This window comes from Gopherus evgoodei, chromosome 10 (genome assembly GCF_007399415.2).
Source record: "Gopherus evgoodei ecotype Sinaloan lineage chromosome 10, rGopEvg1_v1.p, whole genome shotgun sequence".
Lineage (NCBI taxonomy): Eukaryota > Metazoa > Chordata > Testudines > Testudinidae > Gopherus > Gopherus evgoodei.
Genome location: NC_044331.1, coordinates 84401294 through 84427937, shown reverse-complemented (window position 1 = coordinate 84427937; position 26644 = coordinate 84401294). Strand labels below are relative to the sequence as shown.

Sequence of the window (26644 nt, the reverse complement as noted above, 5' to 3'; positions counted from 1 at the left end):
GGTGGCGGAGCAGGAAACCCGCATCCTGGTTCCGCCGCCAGCGGTGAATCATTAACCAGCCGCTGGCCGGGGCGGAGGGCGCTGCCGCGAGCAGCCGGCGGCCTGTGCACCGCGCCCGCGGGCCCCACGCGACCCCCGGGGCTGGGGCTGCCGCAGGCCGCTGCCCACCAGGGCGGCCCAGGGGAGGCGCCGCTCGGCGGCCGGGCCCAGATCCGCCCCCCGGACGGTGCCAGCCGGAGCCCGCGGAGCGGCCGGGCGGGATGCGGGGCGGCCGGCGGCGCTAGCGGCCTCGGGGCATGGGGCGGGCGAGCAGCATGTCAGCCCCTGCCCCCGCCGAGCTCGGCCACCACGATGGGCGGCGGGAGAGCCGGGCCGGCCCTGCCCGGGCGGCTCCTGCTGGGGCTCTGGGCACTGGCGGCTCCCCTGGCGCAGGTAAAGGCCGCCCCCGCGGGGGGGCTGTCAGCGTGTGTGGGGCGGGCCCCGGGGTCACCCCCAGCAGGCGGGGGAGGCTGTCAGCGTGTGTGGGGCGGGCCCCGGGGTCACCCCCAGCAGGCGGGGGGGGGGGAGCTGTCAGTGTGTGTGAGGCGGCCCCGGGGTCACCCCCAGCAGGCGGGGGGGGCTGTCAGCGTGTGTGGGGCGGGCCCCGGGGTCACCCCCAGCAGGCGGGGGGGAGCTGTCAGCGTGTGTGGGGCGGGCCCTGGGGTCACCCCCAGCAGGCGGGGGAGGGCTGTCAACGTGTGTGGGGCGGGCCCTGGGGTCACCCCCAGCAGGCGGCGGGGGGGGCTGTCAGCGTGTGTGGGGCGGGCCCCGGGGTCACCCCCAGCAGGCGGCGGGGGGGCTGTCAGCGTGTGTGGGGCGGGCTCTGGGGTCACCCCCAGCAGGCGGCGGGGGGGGAGCTGTCAGCGTGTGTGAGGCGGGCCCTGGGGTCACCCCCAGCAGGCGGGGGGGGGGAGCTGTCAGCGTGTGTGGGGCGGGCCCTGGGGTCACCCCCAGCAGGCGGCGGGGGGGCTGTCAGCGTGTGTGGGGCGGGCCCTGGGGTCACCCCCAGCAGGGGGGGGGGGGGCTGTCAGCGTGTGTGGGGCGGGCCCTGGGGTCACCCCCAGCAGGCGGCGGGGGGGCTGTCAGCGTGTGTGGGGCGGGCCCCGGGGTCACCCCCAGCAGGCGGCGGGGGGGCTGTCAGCGTGTGTGGGGCGGGCCCCGGGGTCACCCCCAGCAGGGGGGGGGGGCTGTCAGCGTGTGTGGGGCGGGCCCCGGGGTCACCCCCAGCAGGCGGGGGGGAGCTGTCAGCGTGTGTGGGGCGGGCCCTGGGGTCACCCCCAGCAGGCGGGGGAGGGCTGTCAGCGTGTGTGAGGCGGGCCCTGGGGTCACCCCCAGCAGGCGGGGGGGGGAGCTGTCAGCGTGTGTGGGGCGGGCCCTGGGGTCACCCCCAGCAGGCAGGGGGGCTGTCAGCGTGTGTGGGGCGGGCTCTGGGGTCACCCCCAGCAGGCGGCGGGGGGGGGGCTGTCAGCGTGTGTGGGGCGGGCCCCGGGGTCACCCCCAGCAGGCGGGGGGGAGCTGTCAGCGTGTGTGGGGCGGGCCCTGGGGTCACCCCCAGCAGGCGGGGGAGGGCTGTCAGCGTGTGTGGGGCGGGCCCTGGGGTCACCCCCAGCAGGCGGCGGGGGGGGAGCTGTCAGCGTGTGTGAGGCGGGCCCTGGGGTCACCCCCAGCAGGCGGGGGGGGAGCTGTCAGCGTGTGTGGGGCGGGCCCTGGGGTCACCCCCAGCAGGCAGGGGGGCCCTGTCGGTGTGTGTGGGGCGGGCCCCGGGGTCACCCCCAGCAGGCGGCGGGGGGGCTGTCAGCGTGTGTGGGGCGGGCCCCGGGGTCACCCCCAGCAGGCGGCGGGGGGGCTGTCAGCGTGTGTGGGGCGGGCCCCGGGGTCACCCCCAGCAGGCGGCGGGGGGGCTGTCAGCGTGTGTGGGGCGGGCCCTGGGGTCACCCCCAGCAGGCGGAGGGGGAGCTGTCAGCGTGTGTGGGGCGGGCCCTGGGGTCACCCCCAGCAGGCAGGGGGGCCCTGTCGGTGTGTGTGGGGCGGGCTCTGGGTTCACCCCCAGCAGGCAGGGGGGAGTCTGGGAGAGCTCAGGGGTCATCCCCACCAGGAAGGGGTCTGACAGAGTGAGGAGTCTGTGAGGGGGAAGCTTCAGGATAAAGCTACTCTGCACTCAGGGGTAGCTCACCCAGCTTCCAGTGGTAAAAGTGACAATGGCCAGAATACAAGTTGTCGCCAGGTAGTTTTGACAAACACCTTTTGTTCATGACTCTTTACTGCCGGGGCAGGCTGAAGTGAGCTTGGCCGCTCTGTGGTTCTGTTAGGGTTTGTCTACACTGCTGTGGAACACCAGTGGCTGGCCTGTATCTGCTGACTCGGGCTGTGGGGCTGTAGAATTGCTTGTGTAGATGTCGGGACTCATGCTGTAGCCCAAGCTCTGGTTCCTGTGAGCCGGAGTCAGCTGACGTGGGCCAGTGGCAAGTATTTTATTGCAGTGTAGATGTACCCAGAGTCTGGAGAGATGTGTCCTGGAGTTGCCTTCACTCGTCCTGTTCCCTGAGAAGCTGTAGTTCAGCTGCAGCAATGGCTGTAAGGTAAAGTCTATTAAGGATATATCTCCAGGGCTCTGGTAGAAACCTCCAGCCATTTGACCCCCGAGGGTAAATAGAAGCCTGCATAAAATCTGGTTTAGTAACTGGTGGGCAGTCTAGCCTTTCAGTGCCTGGTATAAGATTGGCCAGAACATCTCTGTCATGCATGGCAGCCTGAGAATTGCTGGATGTAAAGAGAGAACCACCCTATTTAACAATGAAACTAACAGGCTTAGCAGCTACTGGGATTGACAGGTTGACGATGATGATTTTGCAGTTGTATGAGCCTGTCTCTAAGGCATGTGCAGGCGCTTGGGGCTGTGTGCTGGGCTTGGGCAGCTCCTTAGTTTGGGCATCCTTCACAGAAGAGAAGAGAAGGGCTTTGGAGGAGAGGTCAGAAACTCCAGAGTGCCTAGGGAGGGAAGAAAGGGGCAGAGAATGTTATAGTGACTGCCTGCTCAGGGGCCTTTGTGAAATGAGTTTGTTGACAGCCCAGTTTCCATCAGACAGGTGGCTTCACCACAAAAGCCACCTTCTCCATTAGCCCTCCATTAGCTCTCATCTGCATTCTCAGCAGAGACCAAGGGCTGAACAGTCCATGAAGACTGACCACTGCCTGCTGGCACCTACAGCACAGTGGGTGGGTGGGTGGAGGCCTATTGTTGAGGGACAGTGAGGGGGAGCTTGCCCTGCTTCTGCCTGCGCTTAACTTGTCCTGTTGATAAAGTGAGGGCTACCAACCCAGCACTAAATGTACTTAAGATTAAACAAGAAGGAATGATAGACGTGGGGGAGAGAGAGAGATGGCTGGCAGGGGAGTGAGCACGGAAGCATCTCTGCTAGGTGGGTTGGATGAGAGTAATCTATGGGGATAGAAGGGAGAGAACCAGTGGGTTGACCGAATGGCTTTTGAGCTGTGCTGGGTGATGATGGCTTTTATTTATATAGTTACTGCTGGGTGAGTTTCAGCAAACAATGGCCCAAGTCCCTCTCTGGTTTGGTGCTCCCATGGATAGCCTGCACAGCCATCCCCACAGAGGCTACTGGAGGCTGTTGGCTAGTTCCTGTTCTTGTTCTCTTCACCTTGCCCAGGGTTGGATTTTCTTTTCAGTCTGGGTTTCTCTGCCCTGTCTGGGCTGTACTCTGGCTTCTAGTTGTATTTAGCAGACCTTAGGGAGTGAGAGGTGGGAGCTGGGCCACCAAGTGACAGCATCCAGAATCCAAGGCAGATACATGGCCCAGTGAGCCCTCTGGGCTGGTGATCCACTAGATAAAAGACAACCGACTTTACCACCACCAGTGTAATCTCCTGGCAGTGCCCAAGAGCCAAGCAGGGGTCACCTCCAGATCCCAGGCCACTGTCACCCTTTTTCCTGTAATGCGGTGCCGAACACAGCTGCTGTTCCTGCCTTAGTCAACGGAGGCAGTGAGGATGGCAGAATGGCCTGTTAACTGAAGCCTGTACAGGAACTGGAAGCAGTGTGATCTGGTGCTCTGAGCAGGTGGGCTGATTGGCAGGAATTCAAATCCTAATTCTGATTCCTGAGCAGCAGGAAAGAGCAGGTGGTTCACTCCTCAGCCTAAAGTGCCTTCTGCCCCTCCCCCCGCGTGCCCTAGTGCTGTTTGCTCAGCCTCCGTCCTGTTTGCCGATGGGTGTGGCTGGTTTGTGTTGGAAAGCGCAGTGTTGCCATTGGCAGTGCGAGTAATGCACACAGAGCATTGTTTCTGTGGGGATTTGAACTTACTGTCTCAACGTCAGGGTCACTAAAATCCGTGTCATTAAAGTCCTGAGCCAGGATCACTGGCATTTCTGGCAGGAAAAGCAGCCCAGCCAGTTTGCTTCTGGGAGAGGCCAGTATATGGGTGAGCTTGTGTCACCCTTTAGCAAAGCATCCAGGAAAACAGCCACTCCATTCTATAGCTCATCCCCAGCACAGCAGCAGGAGGAGGAGGAGCATGCTGGTGTTGATTGCCCGTTAGCCCCATGTTAAATTATGTTCTATTCAGAAGGGCAGAAAATAGGGTTCAAACTACTGTGTGTTTTTGTTAGTACCATTTGTAGTGTGAGTAAATAGAAAGCATTTTACAAATTCAGTAGGCAGTTCTGCAAGGAACCACTTCACCCACTGTTGAATTGCAGCCAATCCTGGGGTAGATCATGACAGCTACCGACATAGCGCAACAAAGCTACACACAGTTGAGGACAGGAAATTGAGAGGAATCCCATATCCAAATGCAACTGCAGGGGGAGATTTTGGGAAGTGAAATGTAAATATCCAAACTGGAATTTGGCTAAAAAAAAATATTGGGGTCTACATCCTGACTCTTAGGAAAACTACAAGATTTCTAATACATTCAGATTAAGGAAGTAAGGGAGAGGGCATTTTGTGTTTGATTCTTGTGCTGTATAACTATGTAAACACACTAAGCTCTACTGATAGCTATTTTCAACAAATCTCAATAAAGAGTGGACTGAGAGTCAGGACTCCTAGGCTCGGTTCCCAGCTCTGGAGTGGCAGAGTAGGCTGGCTCCTAAGCTCAGTTCCCAGCTCTGAAGGGGGAGGGTAGGCTGGCTCCTAGGCTCAGTTCTCAGCTCTGGAGGGGGAAAGTAGGCCGGCTCCTAGGCTCACTTCCCAGCTCTGGAATGGGAGGTTAGATTGGCTCCTAGGCTCAGTTCCCAACCCTGGAGAGGCAGGGTAGGCCGACTGTTAGAGCAGGGGACTGGGAGACAGGAGCTTTTGCTTCTGCTGCTGGCATTACCACTGACTGTTAAATAGTCCGTTCCTTCAGCACCACAGTGCCTTGTCACACTGGGATGGGGCTACTGGGGACATGTCTGCTGCTGGCCTGTCTTCCCAGCACAGGAAGGACTAATGCTATAGCCAGAGTCTGTTCAGACCATGCCTTCAGGGCACAGTTTATTCGTCAAATGTGACACTCACAAAGTAACACAAAGCAGGCTGCAGAGGGCCCCTTGCATCTCTGCAGCTCCCTTTTCAAATGAGCTCTTTCAGCCCTGACCCCTTCCAGCACTGTCTGATTATCCCCTCTGTTCTTCAGAGGGCTCTGACTCCAAATAGGGCTGGCTAGCCTGAAGACCAGGGCTTCCGGGAGGGGCGGGGCAAGTGGGGCAATTTGCCCTGGGCCCCGCAGGGGCCCCCACAAGAGTTGTTTGGGGCCCTTGGAGCAGGGTCCTTCACTTGCTCCGGGGGCCCCAGAAAACTATCAAGGGGCCTGGGCCCCCGGAGCTTCTTCCTCTCCCAGTCTTCGCTGGTGGGGGGTCCTTCTGCTCCAGGGCGGAAGGACTCCCCGCCACCGAATTACCACCGAAGCAGGACCCGCCGCCGAAGTGCAGCAGGGTCTTCGGGGCACTTCGGCTGCGGGTCCCGGAGTGGAAGAACCCCCCACCTCCAAATTACTGCTGAAGCGGGGTCCCCCGCCACCGAACACCCCAGGCCCCTGCAATCCTCTGGGCAGCCCTGCTGAAGACCCTGGCCAGTAAAGAGGCAGACACCCTGTCACAAAGTAGCACAAACTCAGTAAGGAGAACACCCTCTATAGCACCAGTTCCTGTATTTGTTTTTTTTTCCGTGTTTTCCTCCCAAGGGGTGACCCATCCTGACTCTGCTTCAGTTATGAGACTTGATGGGATTACAGTACAGGGTGGTATCAATTTAGGGGGGAACCTTCCGCCGCCCATTTCTTGACCCATTGGACACTTTCTCAGTGACACAGTGGAGTGGTTAGCTGGTGTACCGGGGGATGCGGTTGGCAGGCCCATTAAATGGATCTTGTTGTCTTGGTGAGGCACTGTATTATTTTTGCCATGTTTCTGCCTTCAGTGTCTCGCTGGCAGCACAGTGACTGTCCCAGAAACACTGCTGTTTGTGTCCACCCTTGATGGGAACCTTCACGCTGTGAGTAAGAAGACAGGCGACATCAAGTGGACTCTGAAGGATGGTGAGCAATGACTCTGGAGGGTGTTTATTTGGGGGTCAGGTCCACTGGGATTGCCATTGTCTGTGGGGGTACCCCATCCCAGAGACTCTCCTCCTGGCTGAGAAGGGCTGGAGACACTCCCTCCAGTTCAGATCCTGCCAGTGCTGCTCTGAGCAGGGGACACTGGAGAATCACACCTTGTGCACATCCCAGTCCCAGGGGTCTTGCTGTTTTAAGGGGAGTACATGCACCACACTGGGCAGCTTCACACAAGCAGCTGTGACTGTTTGGGGCTCCCCGCTGGGTCTGAAATGCAAATAGGTAAATGATCTGAGCTTGTAACCATGTGATTGCAAATCCTGCTGTGAATGCTGCCACGTGGCCACCTCTGGCAGGGACTTTAGAGGAGGCACCTGACGTGTCTCTTTCACTCTCTCTTTCAGATCCCATTCTTCAGGTGCCTATTTATGTGGCAGAGTAAGTATCATCTCCCCTCACCTCCCCAGGGTGTGCCTTGCAATAAATAGGTTTCAGAAGGAGCCCTGTTAGTCTGTATCAGCAAAAACAATGAGGAGTCCTTGTGGCACCTTTAGAGGCTAACAAATTTATTTGGGCATAAGCTTTCAAAGTGGTTTCTAGCCCATGAAAGCTTATGCCCAAATACCTTTGTTAGTCTCTGAGGTGCCACAAGGACTTCTCGTTGTCTTTGCAATAAAGCCTCCCACTTGTCATCCACCCAGACCTTTGCAGTAACTGACTAAGGAGCCCTCGCTGCTCCCCAGGGAGGTACAAAATGAGGAAATGGAGGCTGAGAGGTTGAGCACCCTGCCCAGGCCAGGGCTTTTTCTTAAAGTCTTTCCCCTTTTGCTAGCACTGGTGCCACTTTGCCACTGCAAGCTCTGTCGTAGACAAGTCCGGCAGCTGTGTCGTCATGTAACCTTGCTCACAACTGGGCTAAACAACATGCTGGCAGCCCCCGAGCCCTGTCTAATCTTGTGCTTCTACCAGTGGAAGCAACAGTAGTAAACTTACTGAGAGACCCTAATGCAGCCAAAGCCTGTGTGAGTGCAAAAGCAGGCATTTGCTGGTCGGATTCTCTGCAGGGTCTTCAGAAACTTGCCATCAAAGCCAGAGCTCACCTCCTCTGGGAGGGGGTGTTTATCTGAGGGGCCTTTGCTAATGGATCACTCACTGGCTCTCTAGTACTGGGCTGCTTGTGTCTCTGAGGGCATCTCCCAAGCTGATAGTCCAGGCTTCATTCACTCTTAGTTATGATTCCTGATTGACTTTCCTCCCCAAGGAACCCTAAACTGCTACAAATACCAGCAGCATAGGGCTCTCTTCCTCCACTGCTGAATGTGCAGCCACCTCTAGGGTGGACACAGCAGCTGTCTAACAGCGCACTGAAACACACCACACAAGTTTAGGATGAGAAATGAGGAAAAATTCTGCATCCACTTGAAACTGAAGGGGGAATTCATGGAGACAAATAGAATGACTCCAGCTGGGATGTGCCAGGACATCAGAATGGGGTAGATGTGGAGTGACTGTAGGAATTGCTGTGTATTGGACAGACCAGTAGTTCATCTGGTTGGTATCCCATGCCAGGAGATCCACCAGAAGGCCTACCTGCCCGCCGTAGCGAACAATCATGGAATAACCTGCGGAGGGGGATCCTTGCCATAACCCCTGTGCGTAGCTGGCTTGTGCCCTGAAGCAGGACATGGCTGGCATTTCGTTCTCCTTCCTTTCAGACCGGCATTTCTTCCAGACCCCAATGATGGCAGCCTGTACATCCTGGGAGGCAAAAACAAAGAAGGCCTGATGGTCAGTACCTGGGGCTAAAGAGTGCTGCCCTCCATCCTTCCTGGTGGGGGTACATGGAAACAAGGCAGGAGTTGGCGGCTCATGTTCTTCCTGCTAACCCTCGCCACCTTAGGAATGGCCTCTGGGAGAGACAGCAAAGCCATGTGGGTCTCCTCTCTGTCTGCTTTGGCTGGTCAGCCTCACCCAGGACTACTCCTGTGGCTGGCTTGTTTCTCTGCGTCGCAGGAGGAGGACCCCCTTCTTGGGGGATGGGCCATGATGCATGTGGCTGTCTCCCCTGGCTGTTTGTCACTCACAGGCCGCTGCACTTTCTGTTTGTTACAGAAACTCCCATTCACCATCCCAGAGCTGGTCCAGTCCTCACCATGTCGCAGTTCGGATGGTGTCCTCTACACGGGTATGAGCAACCCCCTCCTGTGGGAGAGAGGAGGGGCTTTCTCTGTGCATAAGGCAGCCATTCCCACTCCCTTCTCCAGACTGCCATGGAGATGACTCTGGGACAGCCTGGCACCACAGGGGTTTAAATTAGTGGGATGTGGATCTGTGTGCAGGAGCCATAGTCAGTTCCCTTTTAGAGCCAAGAGTTAGGCAAGATCTGAATTTGAGTATGAACGTGCCAACCCCTCTGGGACAGGGGAGCTCTCTGGAGGTGGGTGGGGTAACCCTGTCTGGGGGCAGGTGGGAGTGACTGGAGATTGACCTGAGGGGAAGATGGGTTGATGTTGTATGGGAGAGGGCCTAAGGAACCTGGAGAAGCGGTGGCTTCTGAGAGAAGGGTGCCAGGCACATGGGAGATTGAGAGAGAGGCATTTCTGACTTTCCAGGGAAGAAACAGGACACATGGTTCGTCGTGGATCCCAAGTCGGGAGAGAAGCAGACGACGCTGTCGACAGAGGCCTGGGATGGCCTGTGTCCCTCGACTCCTCTCCTCTACATTGGCCGCACCCGTAAGCCAACCCCCCTTTCTGCTGGTTGCAGGCGCAGAGCCACAAGGCTGAGGAGCCGTTTCCTGTGTTGAGTCAGGCTACCATTCATCCTTACTGTTGGAGGAGGTTCCCGGTTCTGCTGTGCTCGAGCAAAAAGCCCTGCTTTCCCATTACAAATGGGGAGTGGAGACCTTTGGTTACCCAATGGAAAGGGATAATCCCTGTAGATCTTCTGATGCTCCTTGACCTCCTGGCAGTGCTTCTCCTGGGGGCGGCTCTCCTCTGCTTTCCTGACTATGTAATATTATTAGTTCACTGTTGTCTAGCAACATTGTGGGGTGGTTCCCTTCTGAAGTAGTTAGCTGAATGATCAGCATCCCATTCCTGTTCCTCTGGACCATCCCTTTGGAAGGCCCCTCATTCTGGATAGAGTAGCTGCCTGAGTTCCAGCATGGTGATTGTAGCTGTTATTGTCTGATCCCCAGAATATGTCATCACCATGTACGACACCAAGTCACGGGAGCTGCGTTGGAATGCCACCTACCATGACTACTCAGCGGAGCTCTACGACGAGGCGTACGAGTACAGTGAGTCCTGGGCACTGCAGCATGTGTGCAGAGGCAGTCCCAGCTTTCCAAAGGGAGAATGGCCCCCCTCACCTCCATCGTTATTAGCTCCTCTCCAGCTTTGCTTGCACATGGAGCCTTGAAGCAATGTTATGCCTGCATGGGAGGCCCCCATTTCCAGAAGGATTGATCTGAAATCAGTGCTGCCTCCAGGAGCCGTTTCCCCCCACAATAGCATGCAGGGGGCAGTGGGTGTGTGGGCAGCCTTCAGGACTAGAGCTTGCCTGACTGGAGAGAGTGGGATGCTGTGACAGGACATGTCTGTCACAAGCGCTGTGCCAGCTGATCAGTGCTCCAAGCTGTGTGCAGCTCTCCTGGGTTGGGGGAGAGTCACTGACACTTCTGAAGGGCAGACTAAAGGGCACACGTGTCTTGGAAAACCCCCTTCCTCCCAGCTTTGTTCCTTGCAGTGACCCAGCTAATGGTGCATGCACCAATAGCATTAATGAACAGCATCCCCAACCTGTGTGTAACTGGGGAGACTAAAGAGTCTGTGAGAGGCGGTGTGGGGGAGGTAACCTTCCCCAGGAAATGTTGTGGCACTAGCTGCCTTGTGTCTCTGGCTAGAGATGGCTCACTTTGCATCGAGTGGGGACGGCCTGGTAGTGACTGTGGACAAGGAGAGCGGTGATGTCCTGTGGATGCAGAACTACGGCTCCCCTGTGGTGGGGCTGTACATGTGGCACCAAGACAGTCTGCGCCGGGTCCCCCACCTCAACGTGGCCATGGAGACATTGCGCTACCTGACCTTCCACTCACAGGACATCCGCCTCATCAGGTGGAACTACCCGTCCATGAAGGACTTCTCCACCACCAAGACCCAGCTGCTGTAGGTGTTTCAGGGGCCTTCCAGATCGGGGCAGGAGGGTAGCAGCATGCTGGGGGCTGCACCTGGGTACCTACGGGTGGGGATGAGGGTGGCAACGCACTGAGGAGTGCTCTGGAGATGCAGTCGATGCTCTCTTGGGTAAGAGGACAGGGGCTCCCCAGGAACAGGCTACGGTTGGAATTTAAGTTAAGATAGATCAAATGCTTTCCTGCCCCTCTCCACCTTGGAAGGAGCTGGCCATGTCTCAGAACTGGGGGTGTGGCTGGGGTCCCCCAAGCCTGTTTCATTGGGAGGTCTCACTCCATTTATGTTGCTCAGTTTATCCCATGCAGTGGCACAGGCTGGGACTGACACTGTCTCTGCACCACAGGCCGACGCTCTACGTAGGGAAGCATGCAGCCAGCTTCTATGCCCTGACCTCCTTGGTCCATGAGAGCGTGGCACTTGTGGTAAGTGTCTCATATCTCCTCCTGCCCCCTATGTGCCCTGGACTGGCAAGGCGAGTGGGTGTGAGTGCCATGCCTGCCCTGCCTGGTACTTACTGATCTGTCTGATTCTTCTAGCCCCAGGGGATTACGCTGGCCAGGATCGATGGCCCCACCACAGATGATGTGACAGTGAGAGAGTCCGGCGAGTGTGAGATCACACCAAGCACAGATGTCAAGTATCCGCAGGGCAGCATGAGCTCCCTGCACAACGAGTGGCTCCTCGTAGGTGAGGGCTCCAGGGCAGGACAGGGCATTCCCTGTCCTGTTGCTCTTGGAGACTGTCCCAGTGAGGGGGAGCCAGGCTTGGGGATGTTCTTTACTGTGTCAGAGTAACCTGCTTGGCATGGTACTTTAAATAAAACCTGTGCTGTGATCTGCACCTGCAAGACACTGCAGTGACTTAGGGCTGGATTCCCTTTCCCAGGAGCTAGTGTCACTGCATCTCTGGCTCCTGGCCAAGAACAGCTTCCTGTGCAGGCATGGGGGGCAGAGTCTCACCAAAGTGAGGCTCACAAACGTACATTCAAGTGAATGCATCATCGCACCCGATTTGCGTGCACAGAGATTGTGCCTGGGGAATAGCAGTTGCAAACAGTAGGTGCATGTTCTTGCCCCGATACAGCAGCATGTTTGAAACTTTGGCCCATGTTGTGAAACAGCAGCAGGGTAACCGCAGGTAGTCACACCAGGCGAATGGGGTCAGGCCCTTGGGCTGAGGAGTTTCCAAAGAGGTCACTGCCTAAGCTGCCACTAAAGGTAATCTTGTGTGGGCCACTCCTCCTCCGTGGTCTGAGGCCATAGCCTTCTGGGGCCCTTGCCCACTCCCAGGGATTGAGTCAACAGGATGTTGCTCTGATTCCCTTCATGCATGAGCCGGGATGTTTCCCATCCTGGCAGACATCCCCATGCTGTGTGTCTGGCTGGGGTCCCTGCTGGGCTCAGTTTGGAGCTGTGAGCAGATAAGCAGACTGAGGTGTGACTGTAGTCAGGTGAGCGTTTTCTGCATCCGACAGGGCACCATGAGCTGCCTCCTGTGGTCCATACCACAATGCTGAGAGCCTTTCCAGAGACCCTGAGGAAGACTACAGAAGCCATCATCCCCAAGAGCTCCCCTCCCAGGACTCTGTTTGATGACGTGAGTAGTGTGACTGTCTGAGGGGCTGCCCAAAGGTCTGTGGCACATGGGGGGCACCCAGAGGGGCAAGGAGAGATGTCTCGTGTGCAAAGCAAGCTGGTGTATCCTGGCATGTGGGGTCTACCAGGGGAGCGAGGAATTGGAGGCATGCTCCATGTGCATTCCTGCATGGAGGTGGGTAGCTGTTGGGGATGGCGTCTAGAGCACAGATTGCCTGGGGGTCCCCATTGGTGTAACCCGTTACCCTGGCTCTGTATTGCAGTTTCTGACCCCGAACGGTATGGAGGATCAGGCCAGGATGGAGAGCGATGGGCGATATCGTTGGGATTCCTCCCAGGCAGAGCAAATGGAAATCTACCCAGAGTCAGGCAGCTGGGACCTTGTGGTCACTGCAGTGCTACTGGGCGGGGTCATTCTGCTCCTGAGCTTCGGTCTCAGGGTGAATCAGTGTTTCTTCTCTCTGTGGTGCCCCTTGCTGGCAGCTGCAGGAACTGATTGCTGCAGCAGTCCCCCTGGTTTGGGGGCTAGAAGTTCCCTCTGGTCCCTGCTTGCCCTATTCCTTGGTACACACAGTGTCCTGCTTAGCATCGCCATACAAGGTGCTATGCCGTTCCTGTCACCAGCCCTCCCCATGCTGCCCCAGAGGAATCGGCAGCCATCAATTAACCCTGCAGGCCTCTCCAGGGTCATATTAAGTACCTCTAAGAACCGCCTATATTACAGCTCTGCCATTGTCCTGAGTCATGGCCTCCAGCACTCCCTGCTGCCTTAGCCCTGACTCTTCCTGCCCCCCACAGCTCTGCTGGTTCAAGGGTCCGGGAGAGAAAAGCTCATTTTCCCATCACTGCGCAGAGCCCACCCCCACTGGAGCTGTTTGACCCCAGGAGGGGGTTTGCCAGTTTCCTTCACTGTAATGTGAGAGGGATAATTTTCGCGTTGCTGCCCTCAGGGTGGTAATGCCTCAGAAGCTTCATCTGCTTCACCTCCTTTTCCAAGAAACTGAGACATCCATGCTGTTTGTGCACCAGAAACTGCTGGAGCAGCAACTGCAGCTCTTGCCACAGCAGGGACTGCTTTCCCCAGGCCGGGCCTCTGGGGAGAGTCTTCCCCCAAGCTCTGAGGAATCGCTGAGTGGGAGCCAGCGAACATCTTTACAGCCGTCACGGAGCTCAGGCCCATCCTCCTCACAGAAGGACCTGCCCAACGGAATGGCCGACCAGGATCTGGCTGTGTCTGGAGCTGCTGAAGGTCTGTGCTGGTGGGCAATGGGGAGGTGTCTTCTGTTCTGTGGTCCAGCTTATGGGAGGCAGGTTGCCCGTGTCCCCTTCCCCAGAGTGCAAAGGGGGCCGTGTTAGGAGGGAAAAGCCAAGGCTCGGAGGCAGCACTAGGTTCTAGAGCTCAGGTCAGGATGATGTTTTCCCCAAGGCATTCCAGAGCAGGGCATCAGGAGAGATGGTGCCATCCACAGTAGGACCAGGGGGTGCAGAGAGGAAGGCTCTAACATCACTGGGGAGACAGGGGAGGCTGGGGTGCTAGACTAGCACAGGGAAGAGGAAGGAAAGTAGAGATGGGGCCTGAGAGTGATAAGTGGGCAGTGAGTGAGGGGATGGTGAGCGATGTTAATCCAGTTTGCCCTCTCTGCAGATTTGGAGCCTGATGTGATTGTAGTTGGGAAGGTTTCCTTTAACCCCAAGGAAGTGCTGGGCCATGGAGCCAGGGGAACCTTTGTATTCAGGTGAGTAGTTCCTCCCCGCACCCCCCCCGAATGCCCTGCTTTTTGCTAATGCTGTGTCTGGTTTGGAGGAGTCATGACTGTTTCCTCCCTGGAGCTGAGAGCCATGGCAGTAACTTGGAAGGACCTTATAGGGTGGAACTGGCTGGCTGTGTGGCCATCTGGTAATGGGGTATCGAGCTGTCCTGTCTCACCCACATAGATCAAATCAGATGGTTCCTGTTGGACTGGAGTTCAGTGGCCTTTGTAGAAAACAAAGCTGGCAGCTACCAGCCCTGCCCCCCTCACACTTGGCACAGCAGGCCCCCCAGCTGGCAATCACAGCCAAGGACTGACATCCCCTCTTGGCTGGCATCTAGACACACTGGAGGAAGCCTGCACTGCACTGTGCTGCCCTGCCCATGCTGTATCTGCTCTGGTGCACAGAAGGGCTTTGTTGCTTGGTCTGCCTGACGCCGAGCAGAATTCTGCAGGCTATGGCTACAGCACCTTTCCCCAGGACTGAACTCACTCTGAAGGCCAGGGGGACTTTATTTCTCTGAGAAAAGGCTCAACCAAACCTGGTCCTTCCCGGTGGCTGCAGAGATTTCAGCCTAGGCCCAGTTGTCCTCGTGTTCATGGTGCATCTCCTGATGTCCCACTGGGGAGCCCTCGGGGACTAGTTCTTGGGCGAGGCCAGAACCTGGGTGGATCTCTTTGAGAGCCTCTTGTGTGTCTGGGCTGGCTGGCCTGTGGGCAGGGTGTGATGGTGGCTCTCTCTCTCCTGATCCCAGGGGGCAGTTTGATGGCCGGAATGTGGCTGTTAAGCGCCTTCTGCCCGAGTGCTTTCACCTCATCGACCGGGAGGTCCAGCTGCTTCGGGAGTCAGATGAGCATCCCAATGTCGTGCGCTACTTCTGTACAGAGAAGGACAAGCAGTTCCATTACATTGCCATTGAGCTCTGTTCTGCCACGCTGCAAGAGGTGAGCCAGCGGCTGCTGCTGCAAGGAGGCTATTAGCTCTGTGTCGGTTCTGCTCTGTGTTTGTGATGCAGTCCAGGTGAAGGGGTCCTCGTGGAACTATTTCATCGCTTGTTTGTCATGGGTTACTAATGGCCCAGCCTGCCATATTGTCACAGGAGGCAGCATGTTCTAAAGGTGTGAGTGTGGGGATGGGACCCAGGAATTCCTAACTTCCTGTGTGGCTTAGGGTAGGTTGTTCCACCTCTTTACACCTGTTCGCACACCTGCAGAACAAGAGAGAATTGATAATGGGATAATGTTTGCATCACTCCCGGGGGTGTTGCAAGGCACACTGAAGATATAAATTTATACATTAGGCACCTGTCTTCATTCACTTGCTTATTCGATCCCCTTTGCACTAGGTGGCAGTGCAGCTAGTGCTTCATCATGCTTCCTGTGCACACCGGGCAGCTAATTGGGCATGCTCCTGTTCCCTTCTGTAAGGCCTGCAGTGAAGTATGGTGCTGCTGCTGCTTCTGTCTGCGTATGAACAGAGAGGTTCTGCCAGGGGAATGCAGATCTCAAACCCTAGCTTGGTCCTTTTCTTTGACATCTCAGGATTTAAGCTGGGAAAAGATGTGGTTTATGGTTGCAGAAGAAAAAGTCCTTATGAATCTCTTACTCTGGTAAATGCAGACCTGGGTGAACTTTCTCTTTTGGTTTTTCTCTCACCTGTTGTTAGTATGTGGAAAGCCCCAGCTTTGATCGTCGGAACCTGGATCCAGTGTCCCTGTTGTATCAGACCACATCAGGCCTGGCACACCTGCACTCCTTGAACATAGGTAAGGGAGCTCTTTGCCCTCAGCTTTGGTTGGGATGCCTGTTGCCTTAGAGCAATCGGTTCAGTTCTAGTGAATTGTCTGGAAGGGAATTCTCCAGCCCAAAATGCTGGGTCAGGACTTGAACCCACAGCCGTCAGCTTCAGAGGCAGGAATGCTGCTCACTGACCAACGCTGTGCGGTGGCATTGGCGGCATGCATGATGCTCTAGCTTCACCCCCGCCCTCCAGCTGCACAGCCTTTTCTGCAGGTAACTCCAGCTCACTTTGGACAATGTTTCTTTCAGTTCACCGTGACCTGAAACCCTGCAACATCCTCATCTCTGTCCCGAACAGCCATGGGCAGATCCGAGCTGTCATCTCAGACTTCGGCCTGTGCAAGAAACTGCAGGGAGGACGGCACAGCTTCAGCCTTCGCTCTGGAATCCCAGGCACGGAGGGCTGGATCGCACCGGAGGTGCTGCGAGAGAACCCCCAAGAGAACCCCGTGAGTGTGCTGTTGCCATGTCCTCTCAGCACTGCTTGCTGAGCTCATTTTCTGTCCCTGCAGCTTCCTCCCCTGCACCTGCAGCGGATTGCTCATTCTGCCCACACCTGAGGCTCCAACTCTCAGCTTTGCTGAAAGGCAGCGACTGTGCTGGGCATCCTGGAGGGAGGGAGGGAGGCAGATGCCCTCAGAGCTGGTGCCTCAGTCACTGCTAGAGGATCAGAGAGTTTGACATTAAGATTTGGAAGTGCTTGTGTTGGCCCCTGTGCTACTGGTCTGTGTGGGTGTCTCTGAGGGCCAGAAGCCTGTTTCCTAAAACCCTGCACCTGTTGCTGTTAACCTGAAATCCCCACGACAGACAAATGGCAGCTAGGGGCCCTACTCCCATCTGAGCCTTTGAAAATCTCCTCTCAGTATTTCTACTGCAGTGTCAGCCGAAGGCTCCAGTCAGGATCAGGTTCCCATTGCTCTGGGGGCTGCACAGACACAGAGAAAGGGACAGTCCCTGCTCCGAAGAGCTTCCAGAGAGAGCTATTTGCATACATCCAGGAGTTCTGTTAAACACCCTTCCGCAGAGAAGAGTCTGGTCCCAGCAGGCAGCTCGTGCCTATCAGAAGAGAGACCACTAGGTGGTCATTCTTGGAGCTCAAACTAAGCAGGTGCCTGGCTAAATCTTTAGTCAATCAAGTGTTCGCTTTCGGAAGTTGAGACAAGGGGGAAGTTCGAAGGCCCTCCCCCACCAACGCCGAGTGCTCCCATGGCCCTGGTTGTGTTTTGCAGACGTGTGCGGTGGACATCTTCTCAGCTGGCTGCGTGTTTTACTACGTGGTGTCAAGTGGGGAGCACCCCTTTGGGGACAGCTTACGGCGACAGGCTAATATACTGTTGGGCACTTACCAGCTGGCATGTCTGTTGGAAGACACTCATGGTAAGGACCCTTCTCTGAGGCTGTCTGAATGTTTATAGAGCTCCCAGCCCTGTAGAATCTGGATGCTGCAGAACTGCTCTGGCCAGGCTCCTCTGCGGCATCTTCCATCTGAGGATCTCAAATCGCTTTGCAGATGTTGATTTATTCTCGCCTCGCTAGCGCGTGCAAGGAAAGCCAACAGGTCAGTACTGCTAACCCTGTTTTACAGTTAGGGAACCTGAGGCACAGGGAGATGAAATGACCTGCCTGAGGTCACCCAGGAAGTCATGACGGAGCCTGGTTTCCTGATTCTGTCCCATGCTGCAGCCACAGGACCAGCATTTTAGATGCCCAGAGGACAGAGGCTGCATGTCGAGCAGCAGCTCTAGAATCCGAGAACTATGGGAGAGGCCTGTTAGGTCATGTCTAGTCCATTCTCTAATGGCCAGCAGTGGATTATCCTCAGCAGTGTAATCTCTGGGGCTGTAGCTAGTTGAGTTGTAAATGTCTCAAGCAGTGGGGTTCTTCCTTGGCAGATGACTCCACAGCCTACTAGACCTCACTACTATTTCCAGCTACTTGTCTGAAATGTTTCTTTGCCCCCTTACTTGCCTATGGGGCGCTGTCAGTGAGTCTGGTGTATAGAAGGAGCCAGACATATTTTGTTTTATTTCATGGTCTTGCAATGATCTGGGATTCAGTCCTGCACATGCACGTTCCCTTTTTGGGAAGCTACTGGGACTATGCAGGACGGAGAGAGTTAGTAACCTGAGTTGAGCTGTGACTTGTAGTGAAAGCTCTGAGCTCGAGGTGTGGACGGCTCCCTTCAACCCTAAGGGTGTTAGTAACCTGCTCTCTGCTTTCACTCTCACATCCAAGACAACGTTGTTGCAAGGGAATTGATTTCAGTGATGATCAGCAACGAGCCCCAGGAGCGCCCATCAGCCCTGCAGGTCCTCATGCATCCCTTCTTCTGGAGTCGGGAGAAGCAGCTGCAGTTCTTCCAGGTGAGAACCCTCTGCTTGAGCAGGGTGGATCCCAGTCCTTCTGTCCCCATTTCCAAATTCAGCAATGAAAGCTCTGTTCTGTGACATCAGAAAACAAGCTGTTTGGTGCTTTTCCTGAAGCCCAGGATTCTGGGCAGTCCCCAGCTGGTTGGGTGCTCTGTGGTTATAAAATCCACCCCTGCAATGACTCTGCCTTTTTGTGAGCAGGGCTCCTTCTGTTCCGGGATTCTTTAGCTGCGGGATCCGTTCCATGCTGCAGATTCTGAGTTTTCATTTAAGACAAGCAACCAGCTTTTGGTTACAGAGATCTTGAAAATATGATCAGGGCATAACCAACACAGTGCTGTCTTCCTGAGTCTGCAACGAGCCTGAAACAAAAGCTCTGAGAGGTGTGAACTGTCCCCTTTAGCTCAATGAAGTATTGGCTCTGAAATCTAAAGATGACAGTTTATTTCGCTGCTGATCAGTTTTTTAGAAACATCCAGCTAATATGGTGATCCCACAGCCCCAAACTGCTCCCTGTGCTGTTCAAGGTGCCAAAAGCCCTAGCTGTCCCCTAGCCAATTGTCAAATCTCCAGCATCCCACCTTCATTGTCAATGCAGAATTTCGCAGCACTCTGAAAACTGACAATGTGGAGAGGATCAAATAGATTGAATTGAATGCAAAAATAAACACAGACTGAAGTGCTGATTGTATCATACACTTGTGTATATATCAGTAAAACACACACACACACACACACACACACACACACACACACACACACACACACACACACACACACACACCTTTAAAGCTAAAAGAATTCAGGGTCCTTGCCGTAGAATGTAGGTCCAGCCAGCTGTCTGCAGAGTGCAGGGGGCTTTAATTGTGAGCCACTGACTTTCATGCAAGGAGAGAAGACGGTTACTCACCTTTGTAACTGTTGTTCTTTGAGATGTGTTGCTCACATCCATTCCAGTTAGGTGTGCGCGCCGCGCGTGCACGTTCGTCGGAAACTTTTCACCCTAGCAACTCCAGTGGGCCGGCAGGTCGCCCCCTGGAGTGGCGCCGCCATGGCGCCCAATATATATCCCTGCCGGCCCGCCCGCTCCTCAGTTCCTTCTTGCCGGCTACTCTGACAGTGGGGAAGGAGGGCGGGTGTGGAATGGATGTGAGCAACACATCTCGAAGAACAACAGTTACAAAGGTGAGTAACCGTCTTTTCTTCTTCGAGTGATTGCTCATATCCATTCCAGTTAGGTGAATCCCAAGCCATACCTAGGCGGTGGGGTCGGAGTGAGAAGTCACGGCATGGAGCACTGCAGTTCCGAAGGCCGCATCCTCTCTCGACTGCTGTACCAGGGCGTAGTGGGAAGCAAAGGTGTGGACCGATGACCAGGTCGCTGCCCGACAGATTTCCTGGATGGGCACACGGGCAAGGAAAGCCAGCGACGACGCCTGCGCCCTGGTAGAATGCGCAGTCACACGGCCCGTAGGGACATGGGCCAAGTCATAACAGGTCCTGATACAGGACGTAACCCACGAGGATAACCTCTGGGAGGAGATAGGAAGCCCTTTCATACGGTCCGCTACCGCCACGAAAAGCTGGGGGGATTTGCGGAAGGGTTTGGTCCTCTCTATGTAGAACGCGAGAGCTCTACGGACATCCAGCGAGTGGAGCTACTGCTCCCTGCCTGAGGAGTGAGGTTTTGGGAAAAAAACCGGGAGGAAAATCTCTTGGCTGACGTGGAAGGCTGAGACCACCTTGGGTAGAAAGGCAGGGTGCGGTCTAAGCTGCACCTTGTCTTTGTGGAAGACCGTGTATGGGGGGTCTACCACAAGGGCTCGGAGTTCCGACACCCGTCTAGCTGAGGTGATAGCTACTAGAAAGGCAGCCTTCCAAGAGAGGTAAAGCAGGGAGCAAGTAGCTAACGGCTCAAAGGGGGGCCCCATGAGCCGGGACAACACCAGGTTAAGATCCCAGGTTGGAGCAGGGGGACGGACGTTAGGGAATAACCGTTCCAGCCCTTTAAGGAATCTCGACACCGTCGGGTGAGAAAAAACGGAGCGACCGTCCGCACCCGGGTGAAAGGTGGAGATAGCTGCTAGATGGACTCGCAACGACGATAAGGCCAGACCTTGCTCTTTGAGGGACCAAACATAGTCTAAGATTTCGGTTACCGAAACTTCCATAGGGCGGAGATTTCTCTCTACGCACCAACAGGAGAAGCGTTTCCATTTCGCCGAATACGTGGCTCTTGTGGACGGTTTCCTGCTGCTCAAGAGCACCTCTCTCACGGGCGTGGAGCAGCGCAGCTCGGAACCAGTTAGCCACGCAGGAGCCACGCCGCTAGGTGCAGCGACTGCAGGTCTGGGTGACAGAGAGACCCGTGGTCCTGGGTAATCAGGTCCGGATGAAGGGGCAGGGGAACTGGGTCGGCTACGGCCAAGTCCAGCAGCATGGTGTACCAGTGCTGTCTGGGCCATGCCGGGGCCACCATGATCACACGAGCCCTGTCTCTGCGCACCTTCAGGAGGACCTTGTGAACCAGAGGGAACGGAGGAAACGCATAGTACAGGTGGGTCGACCACTGGATGAGGAAGGCATCCGCTATCGACCCCGGCTCCCTGCCCTGAAAGGAGCAGAACGCTTGGCACTTCCTGTTCCCCTTGGACGCAAAGAGGTCCACCCGGGGATAACCCCACCTCCGGAAAATGGAGAGAGCGACGTCCGGGCGAAGGGACCACTCGTGTGACAGGAAGGATCTGCTCAATCGATCCGCCAGCGTGTTCCGTACTCCGGGAAGGAAGGAAGCCCTGAGGTGAATGGAGTGGGCTACGCAAAAGTCCCAGAGTCGTATAGCCTCGAGGCACAGGGAGGAGGACCTGGTGCCGCCCTGCTTGTTGATATAATACATGGTCGTCGTGTTGTCCGTGAACACGGCTACACAACGACCCTGAAGCTGATGACAAAACGTTTGGCAAGCAAGGCGGACCGCTCTCAACTCCCTCATGTTGATGTGTAGCCCCACCTCCTCCTGAGACCACAGGCCCTGCGTCCGCAGGGTCCCTAGGTGGGCCCCCCAGCCTAGATCTGAGGCATCCGTTGTCAGGGATACCGAGGGCTGAGACGGGTGAAAGGGAAGACCCGCACACAATACGGACTGGTCCAACCACCAGCCGAGGGAATCTAAGACCTTCTGGGGGATTGTGAGTAACATGTCTAACGGTTGCCTTGCCGGCCTGTAACGACTGATAAGCCACAGCTGGAGAGGCCTCATGCGGAGCCGAGCGTAGTCGGTCACAAAGGTGCACGCCGCCATGTGGCCTAACAGGGTTAGACATGTCCTCACTGACGTCAACGGGGCTGACCGCAAGCGTTGAACGATCGCCGCCATGGTCTGGAACCGCTGCAGAGGCAGCGAGGCCCTGCCCACAGTGGCGTCCAGGACGGCCCCGATAAATTCCACCTTCTGAGTGGGCCTCAGGGTGGACTTGTCTGTGTTTATCAACAGGCCCAGACTCGCAAACATGCCGGTGATCACGCGGACATGGCTGGTCACCTGCTGTTCCGACGTGCCCCGAATCAACCAATCGTCCAAATAAGGGAACACGTGGACACGGTTGCGCCGAAGATGCGCCACGACAACTGCCATGCATTTTGTAAACACCCTCGGGGCCGTGGACAGGCCGAACGGGAGGACTGCAAATTGATAATGAAGAGCCCCCACAACGAAGCGGAGAAAGCGTCTGTGGCGCAGCCAAATGGCAATGTGGAAATACGCGTCCTGCATGTCGAGGGCGGCGTACCAGTCTCCCGGATCCAGGGATGGAATAATGGTCCCCAGGGATACCATGCGGAACTTCAACTTCACGAGGTATTTGTTGAGCTCTCGCAGGTCGAGGATAGGCCTGAGGCCCCCCTTGGCCTTGGGGATCAGAAAGTAGCGGGAATAAAACCCCTTGCCTTTCTCGTTTTCCGGAACCGCCTCTATAGCTCCTTTGCTGAGGAGCGTCTGCACCTCCTGCCGAAGGAATTGCTCGTGAGAGGGGTCCCTGAAGAGGGACGAGGAAGGAGGGCGGGAAGGAGGAAACGAAACAAACTGCAGGCGGTATCCTGTCTGCACCACGCTTAAGACCCAGCGGTCCGATGTTATTTGGGACCACGCCGGGAGGAAAAACGAAAGGCGGTTGGAAAACGGGGGGGAAGGATCCATAGGGGAAACTGTTACTGCGCCCTCGAGCGCACCTTCAAAATGAAGGCTTAGGACCAGGCGGGGGTTTTGAGGAGCCTTGGTTCTGCCCCCCTTGGTTCCCCGACTGCCTGCGCCTCCCGTTCCTGCCGCGGCGCCTGTAAAGGTCCTGCCGCTGGCGGAACTGGGAAAACGGCCTGCGTTGTTGTTGTTGTTGTTGTTGTTGTTGCGGCCGGAAGGGTCTACGCTGCATCACGGGAGTGTGCATCCCGAGGGACCGCATAACGACTCGGTTATCTTTCAGACTCTTGAGTCTGGGGTCTGTTTTGTCAGAAAATAGGCCCTGGCCTTCGAAAGGAAGGTCCTGTATAGTATGCTGGAGCTCCGGCGGAAGGCCGGAAACCTGCAGCCAGGAGATGCGACGCATCGTAACACCTGACGCAAGGGTACGGGCAGCCGAGTCCGCAGCGTCCAAGGAGGCTTGCAAGGCCGTGCGTGCGACCTTCTTGCCTTCGTCCAAGATGGCCGTAAACTCTTGGCGAGCATCCTGTGGCAGCAGCTCCTTAAATTTGTCCACTGCCACCCAGGAATCAAAGGCATATCTGCTCAGCAGGGCCTGCTGGTTGGAGATCCTGAGCTGCAGCGCCCCAGCCGAATACACCTTACGGCCAAGGAGGTCCATCCGCCTGGCCTCTCTTGATTTGGGGGCCGGAGCCTCCTGGCCATGACGCTCCCTATCGTTCACCGATTGAACCACCAGTGAACACGGGGTCGGGTGTACATGGAGATATTCGTATCCCCTGGAAGGGGCCATGTACTTCCTCTCGACGCCTTTTGCTGTCGGAGGGATGGAGGCCGGAGACTGCCAGATGGTGTTGGCGTTGGCCTGGATGGTTCGTATAAAGGGCAGGGCGACCCTGGTGGGAGCATCAGAGGAGATGATGGTTACAATTGGATCCTCTATCTCCGAGACCTCCTCCGCCTGCAGACTCAGATTTTGAGCCAATCGCCTGAGGAGGTCTTGGTGCGCCCTGAGATCCAGCGGGGGGGGACTGTTGGAGGAGGTACCCGCCACCGCCTCATCCGGGGAGGAGGATGATGAGACCCCCGGCACGAGAGTGTCTAACTGAGGGTCTTCCTCAGCCCTCGCCTCTGCCTCCGGAGCCACAGCGGAGTCCTGCTGCTTGGACCCTTCCTCCCCTTCCGGGGAGGGAGGGGGGCGAGACAACGAGGCTTCCGGGGCCCTACGTTCCGCAGTCGCCGGCCTAGGAGGGAGCTGCTGGGGGCCCTGGGCCTGATGGTATGCCCAGGGTGTCCAGAATCCCCACTGTTGTGGGCCTTGGTCCTGCAGCGGCGGATCACCAAACAGCGCCGCCTGCCGGTCGGTGCCCAGCGCATAGCCGCTGTCCGTCTGGGAGGATACGGACGGCTGTCTCGAGGGCCACGGTGGGGCCGACCCTGGATGGTACGGGTCTGCGCGGGCCGGCACGGAGGATCGTCGCGGTGCCGGGGACCGGTACCGGGAGTCATACCGGTGCCGGGATCGGGACCGGGACCGGGATCTGTCACGGTGCCGTGATCCTGATTGGTGCCGGGCGCCGCTTCGGTGCCGGGCGCCGCTTCGGTGCCGGGCGCCGCTTCGGTGCCGGGCGCCGCTTCGGTGCCGGGCGCCGCTTCGGTGCCGGGCGCCGCTTCGGTGCCGGGCGCCGCTTCGGTGCCGGGCGCCGCTTCGGTGCCGGGCGCCGCTTCGGTGCCGGGCGCCGCTACCAGCTCGGTGCCGGGCGCCGCTACCAGCTCGGTGCCGGGCGCCGCTACCAGCTCGGTGCCGGGCGCCGCTACCAGCTCGGTGCCGGGACCTGCTACCAGCTCGGTGCCGGGAGGTCGACCGGGACCTGCCACCAGCTCGGTGCCGGGAGGTCGAGCGAGACCGGGACCGGGACCTGCCACCAGCTCGGTGCCGGGAGGTCGACCGGTGCGGCGAGTAGCGTCGGGACCTGCTCCTGGAGTCGCGGTGCCGGTGCCGACTGGAGCCTGACCGCGACCTTCTCGATGCCGACCGGTGCCGCGAGTGCGACCGGTACCGCTGAGGGGAGCGGTGCCGGGACTGCGAGCGGCGTCGGGATCTGGAGCGCCCAAGACGTCGGGACCTGGATCGGGAACGACTGTCTCTGGGCGGTGCCGACATCATGGGCTTGCCTCTGGACACGACCCGCACCGGAGGTACCGGGGGTGGCAGCCGAGTAGGCTCAGTCAGGGCAATAAGGTCCCGAGCCGAGGCGAAGGTCTCCGGTGTGGACGGGACCACTATCTCAACCCCAGATCTCATGGGGGAGCTCGGCGGCACCGGACTCAACGGACCCGCCGGGCCCGGAGTCAACGGTGCTGACGGTGCCGGCGGCGCCGCGGCCGATGTCGAGGCCGGGCGCTCTAGCCGGGTCTGCCTGGCCGGAGTATTAGACTTCGACGGCCTTGGCTCAGGCTCCAGTGCCGGAGAGGGTCGGTGCCGAGGAGTCTTCTCGGTGCCGGAGCGATCCGGTGCCGGTGCCGATACCACGGCCTGCGAAGCCGTCGGGTCAAGTGCCGCCTCCATTAGGAGAGTTCGGAGCCTTTGATCCCTCTCCTTCTTTGTCCTCGGCTTAAAGGCCTTACAGATGCGGCACTTGTCGGATCTGTGCGATTCCCCGAGGCACTTCAGGCACGCTTCGTGGGGATCGCTGGTAGGCATGGGCTTCTTGCAGGCCGCACACTGCTTGAAGCCCGGCGAACCAGGCATGAGCCCGGTGCCGGGTGCCGGGAAGGGCTAAGCCCCCGGCGAAGAAGTACTTTACAACTAATTAACTTAACTATCAACTTAACAAACTAATTAACAACTATAATGAAACTAGAGATAACGATAGATAACGATAGATAACTAGGAGAGCTAGGGACGTGGAGGACAGCTATGCCGCGCTCCACAGTTCCAACGACCGACACGGCGGTAAGAAGGAACTGAGGAGCGGGCGGGCCGGCAGGGATATATATTGGGCGCCATGGCGGCGCCACTCCAGGGGGCGACCTGCCGGCCCACTGGAGTTGCTAGGGTGAAAAGTTTCCGACGAACGTGCACGCGCGGCGCGCACACCTAACTGGAATGGATGTGAGCAATCACTCGAAGAAGAATGAAAAGCTTTCTCTCAGGTTTGTGGGCAGTGACGCTGCAGAGGGAAGTGCCTTGGCGTGGAGCCATCTCTTCTCTATTAAAAAAAAAAAAAAGTTTCAAATACCTCATGTCACCATGATGGATGCTGGGGTCTGTCAGGGGCCAGGTTTCTGCTAGACCTCATTGCAGCCAACTGTGGGGGGCCTTTCCCAGAATCCTCCGGGTCCCAGCCGACAGGCCTCACCTTCGATTACAGTCTCTCCTGTAGGTGGACCGTGATGCTAAGTTCCGTTGTCACCCAGTGTTGAGCGGAACTAGCCCTACATCCCTTCAGCGTCCATAAGCCTTTGGAAAATGTCAGCACTGGAGCTCCTCTATTGCAAAGTGAGGTTTCCATTGACTCCCTCACCCCTTTCTGGATTTCAGGACGTCAGCGACCGTATTGAGAAGGAACCTGCCGAGGGACCCATTCTTACTGCCTTAGAGTCCGGGGGGCGCTCGGTCGTGAGATTGAATTGGAGAGCTCACATCTCTGTCCCGCTGCAGACAGGTAAAGACTCAGGTGTCAGGCTCACCGCTTGGCAGTAACTTCACAGAGCCATTTCGTGCTGAGCCAAGTGGAGCGTTTGCATGGAGCTTTCCAGCGCTCACGTCATGCTCTCATGTAATGACAGCAGTCACTTCCTGGCAGCTGGAAATCAAGTGACCAGCGCTGAAACCCATGGACCCTCGTCAGGGCTTTGTTCTGCCCAGTCTTAAATGCCCCAAATAGATCTCCCTCGGGTGACACTCCCACAGCCTAGTGCATCCCCCCATTGGGAAATCTTTCCAGCCCTGATAGCAAATTAGTGCAGAGACCCAACATTGCTGATGCTTATTTGGGTATCTTGATGTTTCCAGACTTGAGGAAGTTCCGAACATACAAGGGCAGTTCAGTCCGTGACCTTCTGCGGGCCATGAGGAACAAGGTACTGTCAGCCCCCAGCAGCGTGAGGTCCAGTGTGCCCCGTGCAGTGACCCCGGGTAATGG

General features: G+C 57.2%; 1 protein-coding gene across 2 annotated transcripts in view; it reads left to right on the top strand.

The window, feature by feature from the left end:
• The first annotated feature begins 326 nt into the window (after window positions 1-326).
• ERN2 (endoplasmic reticulum to nucleus signaling 2) overlaps window positions 327-26644 on the top strand; it is a 29707-nt gene continuing 3389 nt past the window's right edge. Inside the window, exons 1-21 of one of the 2 annotated variants that reach the window (XM_030577033.1) lie at window positions 327-432; window positions 6458-6575; window positions 6998-7031; window positions 8309-8381; window positions 8706-8778; window positions 9206-9328; window positions 9793-9894; window positions 10501-10762; window positions 11133-11211; window positions 11326-11476; window positions 12264-12385; window positions 12648-12824; window positions 13414-13633; window positions 14030-14120; window positions 14891-15080; window positions 15802-15901; window positions 16185-16384; window positions 17165-17312; window positions 18171-18298; window positions 26041-26164; window positions 26515-26582. In XM_030577033.1, the coding sequence (XP_030432893.1) occupies window positions 352-432; window positions 6458-6575; window positions 6998-7031; window positions 8309-8381; window positions 8706-8778; window positions 9206-9328; window positions 9793-9894; window positions 10501-10762; window positions 11133-11211; window positions 11326-11476; window positions 12264-12385; window positions 12648-12824; window positions 13414-13633; window positions 14030-14120; window positions 14891-15080; window positions 15802-15901; window positions 16185-16384; window positions 17165-17312; window positions 18171-18298; window positions 26041-26164; window positions 26515-26582 (2664 nt within the window). In that variant the 5' untranslated portion in view covers window positions 327-351. Of the gene's footprint in view, window positions 433-6457; window positions 6576-6997; window positions 7032-8308; window positions 8382-8705; window positions 8779-9205; window positions 9329-9792; window positions 9895-10500; window positions 10763-11132; window positions 11212-11325; window positions 11477-12263; window positions 12386-12647; window positions 12825-13413; window positions 13634-14029; window positions 14121-14890; window positions 15081-15801; window positions 15902-16184; window positions 16385-17164; window positions 17313-18170; window positions 18299-26040; window positions 26165-26514; window positions 26583-26644 lie in introns of those variants that run through there. The other variant, XM_030577034.1, reaches the window with a different exon arrangement.